This window comes from Urocampus carinirostris, chromosome 7 (assembly GCF_059441175.1).
Source record: "Urocampus carinirostris isolate Australia breed hairy pipefish chromosome 7, RoL_Ucar_1.0, whole genome shotgun sequence".
Lineage (NCBI taxonomy): Eukaryota > Metazoa > Chordata > Actinopteri > Syngnathiformes > Syngnathidae > Urocampus > Urocampus carinirostris.
The window spans coordinates 2,518,669-2,531,741 of record NC_142355.1 but is presented as its reverse complement, the minus strand read 5'-3'; the positions used below and the strand labels follow the sequence as shown (position 1 = coordinate 2,531,741).

General features: G+C 41.1%; 1 protein-coding gene across 1 annotated transcript in view; it reads left to right on the top strand.

Annotated features, from left to right (window-relative positions):
- The window catches only part of pdhx (pyruvate dehydrogenase complex component X), a 45,131-nt gene extending 36,834 nt beyond the window's left edge, over positions 1 to 8,297 (top strand). The window contains exon 11 of the mRNA XM_088339541.1: positions 4,675 to 8,297. Within this exon, the coding sequence (XP_088195667.1) occupies positions 4,675 to 4,930 (256 nt within the window). The 3' untranslated portion in view covers positions 4,931 to 8,297. The remainder of the gene's footprint in view (positions 1 to 4,674) is intronic.
- Positions 8,298 to 13,073: the final 4,776 nt, after the last annotated feature.

Sequence of the window (13,073 nt, the reverse complement as noted above, 5' to 3'; positions counted from 1 at the left end):
ACAAAAAGACGAACTGGAGAGCCTGAAGCCGCTGCACTCGCGCGCGCCGCCATCTTGACGCGACAATAGCTATACGCAACACCTTTCGTTGGGATTTATTAGGTGACCAAATCCTGCAATTCCAACCCCTAATGCGGAGCGCCAAGGATGGAGGCATTGGGTACCAACGTTTTAAGTCTTAGGTATGACTCAGTCGAGGCTTGAACCAATGATCTTCGAGACTTATGGCGGGCGCTCTACCCCAGACCCCACTGAGCTGGTTCATTATCACCTATAGTGCTATACATTTTTGAGTCAGAGGCATTGATTGGCCGGCTCAAATGAAAAATATGTTTTGGTCATGAGATTGGATTTGTGTGTCAGCCGTAAGCTATGATTATGGAGATAGAGTTCTCGTTGGCGTCATGAAATGTGTTTGATCAATCGAGAAAGCAATCATCAGAAAATGTATTAGATTATCTATACAGCTAGTATTTTACCATATATACATAGATTATTTCAACATTAACAGGTGTTAGGAATTTAATATTAAAATGTACCGTTTAGGTAGATAGATAGATACTTTATTCATCCCCGCAAGGAAATTCACATTTCCAGCATCATCCCTTCGCTGAGAACAATACAATAATAAAGCAAAAGGAATACAATATACAAATACCCAATGTGACATGCAAATGCCCACTGCAGGGTGTTATATAGAATATCTAAATAGTGCTACACAGAATACATATTGCAATAAAATTCGCTAATATGCAATGTAGGGGGTGTGGTTTAATGTGGACTTTTACTCTGCCGGGTAGAGTTCAAGAGCCTCATGGCATGAGGAAGAAAAGATCTCTTCAGTCTGTCCGTAGTACAAGACAGTGACAGCAGTCTGTCGCTGAAACTGCTCTTCTGTCTGGAGATAATGCTGTGTAGTGGATGCGATGGATTGTCCACGATTGACCGCAGCTTTTCCAGTGCCCGTCTCTCAGCTACTGTTGTCAGGCTGTCCAGCTCTGTGCCCACAACAGAGCTTGCTTTCCTCACCGGTTTATTGAGACGAGAGGCATACTTCTTCTTGACGCTGCCTCCCCAACACGCTGCCGCATAGAAGAGGGCGCTTGCCACAACTGTCTCATAGAATATTTTCAGGAGCTTTTTGCAGATGTTGAAGGAGGCAAGCCTTCTGAGGAAGTAAAGTCGTCTTTGACCTTTCCTACGTAGAGCTTCTGTGTTGGCAGTCCAGTCCAGTTTGTTGTCCAGCTGCACACCCAGGTATTTGTAGGTCTGGACAAATTCTACACATTCTCCTTTGATGGTTACAGAAACCTCGTGAGTTCTAGTTCTCCTGAAGCCCACCACCATCTCCCCGGTCTCGGTGGTGTTCAGGTGCAGGTGGTTTGCGTCGCTCCATCGGACAAAGTCCTGAATCAGTTTCCTATACTCCTCCTCCTGCCCATTTCTGATACATCCCACGATCGCAGTGTCGTCGGCAAACTTTTGCACATGGCAGGACTCAGAGTTGTACTAAAAGTCCGATGTATACAGAGTGAATAGGAACGGAGAGAGCACGGTCTGCCTGTCAGGTAGTCCGTAATCCATTCTACAAGGTGTGAGCTAACTCCCATCTCTGTCAGTTTCCTATTGAAAGCACCGGAGAAGTCCAAAAATGTTAGTTATCTGACGCCATTAACCAAACACAACCTACATTCACCTAACAACGCGCGCTCGTTTCTTGATGGAAAAGATGGACATGAGACCGGCATTTCCACACGGGGTCAGATTTGATTTCTTGAACAATTTAACTAAGTGAACTCTATCGAATATGGCCGAATTAGTGTCGCTGGAGTCTCTGTCAAGCCTCCTCTCTCGTTCTTCCGCCTTCCTTCCCTCGGCCCACGTTTTTCCGCAAGCTGGTGTGCCGGCTCCTCCCATGGGCGTGCCAGGAAAGCCCACCCCATCTCGGAGAAGAGCGTCCCGATGTCTGAAAAACTCAAAAACAACACCGAGCGTTTCTACGTCATCAGGGCCTTGCTCTCAAAACATCGCCCGCTGTTCCCGCGTCCGAGTCCTGTTATCAACAGAACTAGACAGAACATTCCGCATTCGGATCTGCGTGACCTGTCATTGAACTTAAACCTACTTGGTAAAAATCTTCATTGCCACTAAATAAATGAAAATTGTATTTAATTGTATAAAATCTTTTATAGTCCAATGTATAAAATTCAGGGGGAAAAAACTTTATAAACCCTTAGTAACCCCACTAACATTTAACATTCTTATTCAACACAGCTTTTGGTTAACAAATAACGACATTCTTTGTCACTTTACTCTAGCATCTTCGATCCGAAACCCATTTTTTCAATATAACTAGTCCTCGTTTTACCTTCACGACGCAACATGAATGTCTGAGCTGGTCAAATTTCACCGTCAGTGTTCAAATTATTGTCCAAATGTTATATTTAACAGAAAATAATCTGTGTGCTTTTTACAATGCTTTGCAAAAGTATTGCCCCCCCAAGGAAATTTTTGCTAAATTGCTATATTTTTGACTTCAAACTTCTAGATAAAAAACTAAAAAATATTCTAAGAATAAACAATATGTGAGACACAATCGTGAAACGAAACCAGTATTGGTTTGCTCCCCCACATGAAACAGATAGCACTGGTTTCCATGGTTACCAGGAGCAGGAGAAGCCTCTTATCTGACACAAATACAGCACCTTTATCATCTGGTCGTTGTTGTTTTTCGCTGTGAATGCTAATCCTCCTCTTCAGACATGAGCCAGACCTCAGCAATGACGGGAAGCTGATCCTAGATACAAGAAGAATATATGATGCTGTTTTACAGCTCATGCTCAACGTAGATTGATTTGTAAATCCAGCGTTTCCCATTTCAGCTAATTATTCACAACAATTGACCCATTTCAAATTACAGGCTATCAGGCTGGATGTGTCAAGAATATTATATATTAGGAACAATGTTCCCTCTAAGCTGCGTGTGTGCGCAATTGCGCACTACCTAGAGCTTTTCTGCGCACAAGAAAATCTAGCCAGCTCATAAAAATCAGGGGTCGAAATTGCTAATTAAGAAGCGAATTAAGTCAAAGTTACAGTGCATGAAGGTAAAGGTTCCCCTGACGCTGTGTTCTAAATGCGGTATTTTGAAGTCAATGTCGAAGTAGAGCGAAGTTGAGTAAAGTCAGTAGAGTTTTTCGGGAACCGGCTCCCTCGGCTCGGCTCACTGAAATGATACGGCTCTTTTGGGTCACAAATGGCTCTTCGGGTTTTTTTTGCGTCTTTAATCCCTACATGACCAAATAATATGTAAAAATATGCACAAAATGACAAAGGAAGGGAGGGAAAGAGCAAAAAAGAGAAAAAATACCAAAATGAAAAAGTAGTGAAAAGCTGAGAAGAAACAAAAGCAGAGAAAAAGAGAAAAAAAGAGCAGGAAAAATTCAGAAAAAAAGCCAGAAAAAAAGAAAGAAACAAATAAAGGAAAAAAAGGTAACAGAGAACAAAAAAAACAAGAAAAAAGTAACAGTTAGGAAAAACAAACACGATGAGATTTGTTTTTAAAGGAATATTTAAAAAAAAAAGGAGAAAAAAACAGGTAAAAATAAAATAACGTTTGTGTTGCATTCAAATAATTTCCAAGTCAATCTTGTTGCCAACATTGTACTTCCACTATAAAATGTGATTAGATACAGTTCTGCATCGTGCAACCGACTCAATAAGCCCCCAAAAATGTTAGTATTTTGCGACAAAAGATACCAGGAAAAAAAAGAAATGGAAATCTTGTAAAAGAATTGTTAAAACAAATGACGTTTGTAGCCCGTACAACCTTTCCAATTATACATGAGTCAATTTATTCAAAAGTGAAATATAATTTTGTATTGCCGGAAACTCAGCAAAATGTAACGTGATGTCAAGTTTTGGACATGTTTGATATTGATATAGTTGCCACACTTGGGATTGCTGTTGCCAACTGTTGTTTCAAGCGTTGCTCACAGACTTTGTGTGCACGCTCAGACCCGTGGAAAATTACAGGGAACATTGATTAAGAAGATGAATAACAACATCCTCCTCATAGCATTACCAGGCATATAATTCAGTCCATTTTGGCAGAAAAGTTATTTTCTTGCCAGGATTATTCTATTGTCTATTTTCTTTTGTCGAATCGTTCGCTTCAACACACGTGTTTTCCTTGCCTCCGCAATCTTCCGAAGAATTTCTCCGCCGTTTTTTCGTGCCGAAATTACCAATTTGGTGTTGATTTTCACCTAATACTTACTGTTTTTTTCGGAGGCATACTTAGCCTTCACCCTCCCTTGACGACAAGCACCGCAACAATGACGTAATCTCGAAGCAACGAGATCTCGTTTGCCGAGATCAGCATGCAGACGAAAACTCGAACCGCGGGACCAAAACAACAATGGCGGCCCTGCCTGACAAAAAGTTTGGAGTGCGGTAAATCTTTGTTAAAAAAAATAATTGGTTAATAATGACAACTTTGTGTCGAAAAAGTTGCGTCCCGGGGACACACGTTGATTTGACACAATGCGTCCCCAGCAAAAATGATTCGTCCAGGACGCAGGGACGCGGGCAAACCAGAACACTGTATCTGTTTCGTACTTTTTGTTTATCCATACTGATGTATGTCTTCTTTTTTTCTCCACTTTCCTTTAGTATCTCCAACCTGGGGATGTACGGCATCAGTGGCTTTAGCGCCGTGATCAACCCCCCGCAGGCCTGCATCCTCGCTGTAGGGACTTCCAGGCCCGAATTAAGGCTGTGTGAAGACAACCAGACCCTGCGCACCCAACAGCTGATGACCGTCACCTTGTCGAGCGACGGACGGCTCGTCGACGACGAACTCGCCTCGCGATTTCTTCAAAGATTCCGCGCTCATCTGGAAAATCCTCAGCGGATGGCTTTAGCGTGATGTATACAGATGTAAAGAAAAGCCTATGAAAAAAAAAAGCATTACCGTATTTTCCGCACTATAGGGCGCACCGGGTTAAAGGGCGCACCCCCCAAAAATAGTTTTTGGTCCTATATCTTCCATAGATAAGGCGCGCCAGAAATGGGAACGACGACAAAACAGTAAGATAGTTCAGTCCAACGTATTACCCCCTTAACATTCCCAAAGCTTGCAAAGAAGCAAATACGTGTCGTAGACACGTGCGGATGCGGTGTCCGTACGATGTCACTCAAATGCATCGTTTCAAATATCATTCGGAAGGTTGAAGTCTTGGGATTCAAGAAATGCCAACCATTCCTTAGTTTCTATTTTCTTTTTCGCTCGCAACTTTACTGTGCATATGACAATAAACACTTGGAATTGAGTTGAATTTAAAAATAGACACTCCATTCCATCCATTATCTGCAGCGCTTATCACAGAAACCTCGAGTTCAGTCTGAAACGAGATACTGGGAAAATATATAGCCAGGGTAGCTCACCGAAGTCGTTGTGTTCATAATAATGTGCAGCCGTGGTCCTCTTATATCCGTGAGTGTAGTAAATCCAGGAGAATAAAATATTTACAAATACAGAATAGTAAAAAAATGCTTTCTGTATGCCGTCAACCACGTGCTATACGCATTCATCTTTTTCGGCCAATTGCAGGCTTTGTTTTGCCGCTTCAGCCAATGACAGCCTGTAAATGATAAAAAGGATCCGCCCCTTGACCTCCGAATAACTTTAGCCAATAGTGATCGATTCAACTGATGATTGACACATCTTTTTCGGCCAATTGCAGGCTTTGTTTTGCCGCTTCAGCCAATGCCAGCCTGTAAATGATAAAAAGGATCCGCCCCTTGACCTCCGAATAACTTTAGCCAATAGCGATCGATTCAAATGATGATTGACACATTGGTTAGCCAATGAAACGCCGGTAAATAAATCCCAGCATACACCGCGGACTACTTGGCGTTCGGGGGAAAATCGAGTCGGCGGCTGCAAGTTTGTTGCAAGACTTTGAGATTTAATATTGATCCATAAATAAGGCGCACTGTATTATAAGGCGCATGGTCAGCTTTTGAAAAAAATTAAGGATTTTAGGTGCACCTTATAGTGCAGAAATTACGGTAGTTTGTCAAGGAGGTGCAATATTCAGTTTGTGGTCGGTGGTAATCTCCAGGCTTTGTGATGGAAAAGCTCAGATAAGGATCCAGTTGGTTTTTAAAGAATAATTCAGAGTTTCCTTTCATGTTCTGTCACCAAAACTGCAATTGTGTTTGTGTAAATACACATTAAGCGTTTATTTAAAACATGTCAGTTGTAAAATGCATCTAAGCTGCAATAATATTTAAGCTCAACAACCATGAAACCGTTCACGTCTTATTTCGGGAATATTTTTGGGCTTTCTAAGATTTTTGTTACATTCAAAATTCAATAATGTTGAGGAAAAAACGTGTAGACACGTTAGGACCAATGTTCCTTTTGGTGAGCCGAGCCGAAGAAGCCGGTTCTCGAAAAACTCTACTGACTTTACTTAACTTTGTTCTACTTCGACCTTGACTTCAAAATACTGCATTGAGAACACAGCGTCAGGGGAACCCGTGTATTTTTACCTTCATGCACTGTAACTTTGACTTAATTCGCTTCTTAATTAGCAATTTCGACTGAAGGATAGATAGATACTATTTTCATCCCCATAGGGAAATTCACACTTCCAGCAGTCTCCTTTGTTGTTTATTAACAGATTAACAGGATGCCCCCGGGGTGCTGTGTTGTAGTTTAGCAACAGCGGAGTGGGTGACGTTACACGCTAGTCCAAAAGTTCGACGTCCCTGCGGCAGATGGAAATCTTTGTGCCCAGGGTTACACCACCTCGTGTTCACGTAGACAGCGAGTCCACCTCCTTTCTGCTTCCCGCAGGCTTTCTTGTCTCTGTCTAACAGCGCTGAAGTCGGATAGCTCCGGGTAGCTCCACGTTAGCGTCCGGGATGCTAGACGTGAGCCATGTTTCCGTAAAACACAGCAAACTGTGCGCTTGATGTTTTTCACCAGCACAGCCAGTTCGTCGGTCTTATTTGGTAGAGAGTTCACATTTACCATGATTACGGACGGTACCGAAGACTTATAACGCCGCTAGCCGCTTAGCTAGCTCCAGCTCTCCATCCACGATAGGCCCCCTCATCACGCCGGCACAAGAATTCTTCAAGGCAAGGAGTTGATTCCTCGAATAAACGCATTTCTGTGTGTTAAAACCCATAACGATAGGATAGAAAATAATCCAAAGTACATCCAGAATTGGGCAACTCTAACAGACCAGGTTATGTTCTGTTTAGCTAAACTTTAGCAGAACCGATGCTGTGACTACTGGTCTTGAGAAAAATCATAGTTTGATGGCTCCCATTCTACCCCGAACACATTGCATCCACATGCTTGTTTGTTTTGCGGTCGGATTAAAATGCACCAGATTTGATTCACTCGAGGGTTGAAAAACATTGTAAATACTTTCAGTCAAAGCAGAATGACTCCAACTTGGATTCCATTTGATCTCGCTGGATTGCTTTTAATTAAATACAGCTCACATAATATCTGACAAATGGGAAAAGCTCCATGCTTTTAATTTACAGGCTGCCCGCGGGCCAGATCAGGCCCGCTAAGGGATTGAATCCGGCCCGCGAGACAACACTCAGAGAAGCGCAAGAGAAAAACAAGCTGCAGGTTGAAATATGTCAACTTGATGTTGCCAAAGCCAGGTGCCTCTCACAAAGACACAGTACTTGTATTTCTTTTTCTCTCTCTCTCTCCGTTTTCCCCTTTTTTTCTCCCACTCTGTTTCTGTCTCTTTCTCTCTCTGTGTCTTTTTAACTTCTTTTGCTCCAACTTCCTTTTTTCCTTTTCTCTCTTTTCTCTTTCTCTCTTCCTACCCTTTGCGCTTTCTTCTCTCTTTTCTCTCCTTCCGTCTTATTATTTCTCTTTGGATTTCTTTCTTCATTCACCCTTTACCTTATGGTGTCCTCTCTTACACACCAAAACCAGTCTTGATACACACAATCACTCGCACCCAAGGCCAAACAATATAGAGTTTGGTCTAAAGTATTGATGAAAAAGGTCTGACATTTTAGAATAGAATAGAATATACCTTTATTGTCATTGTTACAAAATGGGTTGAACATATTGTTACAACGAAATTGGACGTAGCACTCCAGTTTCACATTTAACAGTTAGGATGAAAGAAAGCAAAGAAGATAAAGGTTATAATTTAGACAATATTTTCACAAGAAGTGTGGGCATGGAGGATGTTACGTACAGTTTTGGGATCGTTAGGCAAATAACACGAATAAAACAATAAAAACAAAACTTTTTAGTTGTTTGGCTGGCAACTAGTTCAGGGTGTCCCCTGCCCACTGCCCGATGATTGCTGGGTTGGGCTCCAGCACCCCCGCGACCCTACTGAGGATAAGCGGTGTAGCTAATGAGATGAGATGAGATGAATTGTTTCACGAAAGGGGATGACACACATTATGAAGAAAACATAATACTTTAATGTGTAGTTTATTTTTGAGAAAATACTGCAATTTTTGTTTTTATTTGAATTACGCAAGTCATAACTGTTTTTTTTCCCCAGTGTCACGAAAAATATTATGTTCAACTCAACAATCCGCCTCCCTATGTTGCACATGCTTTTATAATCTCTTACTTTATGGTTTCTATTTTGAATTCAGTCCTTACGTACAGTAAATATTTAAAAAAGCACCAGATACTATGTACAGAGCTATTATAGGTTGTTTTAGTTGTTCAGTTGTTTATATACTTTAAATTCCGGACTATAAGCCACTACTTTTTTCCCAAACTTTCAACCCTGCGGCTTATTCAGTGATGCGGCAAATTTGTGTAATTTTTCTAACGGCCGCCAGTGGCGCTCGAGTACAAAAGGTAAGATTTAGACCGGTGGAATATATGCGCCGAGGAAGACTGCAACTGCTTGGCTTGTGCATGAATTAAATTAGCGTAAACATACCCTCATCATGCAAAATGCAAAAAGAAAGGCACATGACGCAGCTTTCAAGCTAAAAGCAATCGAGCAGTCCGATAAAGAAGGAAACAGCGCAAGTGAGGCTGCGGGAGCGTTGGACGACGTCTATATGACAAAGTTTCTTTCCGACACTGAGGAAGACGACTTTGATGGCTTCAATTCTAAGGAAGAAGATGAGGATGGTTTACCGTGATTTTTACAAGTACGGTATGTTTTTTTTAACAGATCCGTTTACTGTGTCGCTAGCGTGTTGCTACCATTAACTGCCCTGTCACAGGCACCGTTTGAAAGTTACCGGCGGTATATTATTATTATTAAAGCTTTAAAAACTCTCGTTGTACCGTCTTTCTTTGTAAATATGTGTAACCCGTGTATAATATGTATTTGCAACTGTATATTTTTGTAAGGTATTTATTTGAGACACTTATTTCAATATGTTTTGCACGGGCGAATTAAAAAAAAGGGGCGCAACAAACGCGGGGTGACGGGAAGTGGGGTAAAGGTGAGACCTGTTTGTTGTCGCTGCGGACAATAGTGGATATATATTTTTCCCACCCTTACCTTTGGAAATATACACTTTTTTTCCTTGGATTACTTTCAACGGGTACCCGGACTCTGCAGGTCTGCATCAAACCTTAAGTACCGGTATCATTTTCCATTCATTTTGCCGGCTGTGATTTTTGGACCGCGGACTTCAATGAAGGACATTTAGTTTCAATTGCGGGACTTGAAGCCGGGTTTGGATTAATTTTGTGTTTGTGTTACATTTTTTTTAATGTGGGCGCATGCGGCTTATATACAGGTGCGGCTTGTGTATGTACCGAATCGGTTTTCCTCTTAAAATGTGGTGGGTGCGGCTTATAATCAGGTGCACTCTATAGTCCGGAATTCACGGTAAGTAGAACTTCCAAAATTGTGAATGTAAAACTGTTCTCAAATCTGCTTCAAGTATTTTTACCAGTGGACGGTCACACAATATTCTTTAACAACCGAGTGAAATATTGGAACAGTAAAAAGCCTCATCAAAACGTGATGAAGCCCCAGCCTGCAGCCATCCATCCATGTTTGTACCCTCACGAGTGTTGAAGGGGGGTTCACAATGGAGTCTCATGGTCTACGTAGTGAATAAGGCATTTGTGTCAAAACAAACTCTCTTTGTTTAGAACATTGACACATTTTTTTCGTTTTAAAAAAAGACATCTGTTGCTGACTGGCTTTATAAGCTGGTGACTAAATTGACATTAGGGGTGGGCGATACTGCGAATTCGAGTTCGGATCCGATCCAAGTCAATAAATGGTGGTATCTGTTAAGGAGCGGGAAACAGGAAAGGACCCATTCGCGTAGACCAGGGATGTCAAACTCAATTGCACAAGGGGCCAAAATTCAAAACACACTTAAGGTCGCGGGCCTACCAGGATAAACAATTCTTGAACACACTTAAACTGAATGTTTTTGGAACATAAATATGAATAAAAACAGACTAGAATATTACATTTAGACCTTAAATCACTTAAAACAGTATTTATTATTTTGCTGTAAATAAAATATCTTGTTAAATTATACAACTTGGAACTTAACTTAAACAACTTAAAATAACATTCAAATTCCTTTGCTCCTATGTCAATGTATATATTAAAAAAAACGTAAATATCCCTAAAGATTTTGCTCTTCTTAATATATCTCCTGTCCAAAGTAGAAATATGAAAATGCTACACAAATTATTTTGTAAAAATGTCACAACATTCTGAGAACAGGGAGCCTGATGTGCTTACCTTTGGCGCAGACAGAGTAGGGCGAGAGCTTGGAGGGAGTGCTTGCACTTTTTGCATAGCTCCACCCATGCCTCCCACTCACCCAATCAAATAACTCTAAGTTCTCTTCCGGTGTTTTGGCGTATTTACAGTTTGTTCTGTGGATTCATCAAAAAGTATCTGAACACTGAACACAGATTATATAGTGAGCTTTTATATAAAGGATTTTTTAGCGTTGTACAGCCAAAACGAGGTTTTTTTTTGTGTGACACCTTGACTGTAAATCGTAGTAAAAACATGCCCTATGTATTCTGAAAAGTACTGCTTTGTATTTCAGCTTTGGTTTGGCTTTGCGTGTATCTGAACAGGATCAATGGCTCAAGTTTTGAACGAGATGGAGAAAATGTGCATGCAAATAAATTTGTCTCCGAGCCATAGGTACACATAGAAAGAGCCATATCTGGCTCGCGAGCCATATGTTCCCGACCCCTGGTATATAGTATAGTATACGTCATATATGAAGTAATAGGTACAGAGTTTAACCAGGTTTAACAAGTATAACAAACAAACGCTCTAGCAAAGTTCAAAGGAACGCGTTTAAGTACTCTAAGACGCAATCAGTCAGATACGTCTCAGCCGGTGTTCATGGGCGGGGCCAACTGGGCGCCGAGGCAACCGCGCCAAAATCCGGCGCCACCCGGCTGGAACCGACTGGGCGCCATGGCAACCACGCCAGACGTGACAGTATCTGATGCGATACCAACACTTCCTACTAGGAAATGTCATGATCATTAGATAATCGAATCCCCCTTGAGTTAATTTATATGTACGATAAACACAGCACGACTATTTAGGCACTAGAATTGTTTTTTTGTATTATTATTATACTTTTTTGTAACTACGATTTGAACTCTATCAGTCTTAAAGGATTTTATACATTTTACTTTAAAGGATTTTATACTATCAAAGACAAATTACATGTAAATGCAAAAGATATTCACTGGCTGAGGTCAATGCAACCTCAATGCAACGTTTGACTTGATTGATTTGCCGTTTGGTGATAGTCGGTGAATACCGGATGGTAGCCATTATTGACAAATTTGCGTTTTTCCGTACAGATTTTCTTGTACGTCGTACACGTCTTAAAATGCAAAGTTAATGTACTTTGTACGGCAAAAACGTACAGGTTGACAGGTATGGAAACGGTATGTAAAGATTATAGGCAGGTTATCGACTATGAAAAGGTTATCAAGATTAAAAGATAAGATTAAAATGAAACATACAAAATGTACATAGTCCATGATTTTCTTATTCAAATTATGAATTCATTTTCTGCATTCAATTATTGTTGGTAATATACTGATAAAGGGATAACCACAAACCTGTCTTTTCTCATTTTCTCCTTTTATACTTCCTTTTTTTCTTAAATTTTTTATACAACATCATAATTCGTATAACGCATCGAAGCAAGTGAGCCGTTTGAGAGCCGGCTCTCTTTAATGAGTTGAGCCGAAAAAGCCGGTTCTCTAAAAAGAGACGGACTTCCTTTCACTACATCAAACCGCTCGCTTCGTTTGCAACGGAAAAAAAACGATACCGAAATAGAGGCTACCGCGGCGAACTCGTTTGACTTGATTAATTTGCCGTTTGGTGATAGTCGATGTATGCTACCCATCTCATCTCATCAGCCGTACCGCTTATCCTCATTAGGGTCGCGGGGGTGCTGGAGCCCATTCCAGCAATCATCGGGCAGTGGGCAGGGGACACCCTGAACTGGTTGCCAGCCAATCGCAGGGCACACAGGGACAGACAACTTATTCGCTCATTCACACCGAGGGACAATTTGGGCCAATTCACCTGAAATGCATGTTTTTTTGGAATGTGGGAGGAAACCAGAGTGCCCGGAGGAAACCCACACAAGCACGGGGAGAACATACAAACTCCGCACAGGAAGTCTGGAGCTGGATTTGAACCCAAACAGGTTCCCATGACATGAACTGTGCCGCACAAGCGCTAACCACTGCGCCGCCGTGCTGCCCCTGTATGGTACCCATAATTGTCAAATTTGCGTTTTCCCGTACAGATTTTCTCGTACGTCGTACAAAAGAAAAAATATATGTGAAAAAAACTTACTATACTACGGTATAATAGAGAATTTGATGGATAAATAGAATAGAATAGAATATACTTTTATTGTCATTGTTACAAAATGGATTGAACATATTGTGACAACGAAATTGGACCTGGCACTCCAGTTTCACATTTAACCGTGAGGATAAAAGAGAATAAAGAAGATAAGGTTATAATTTACACAGTATAAAGTACATGCTTAGGATTGACAAT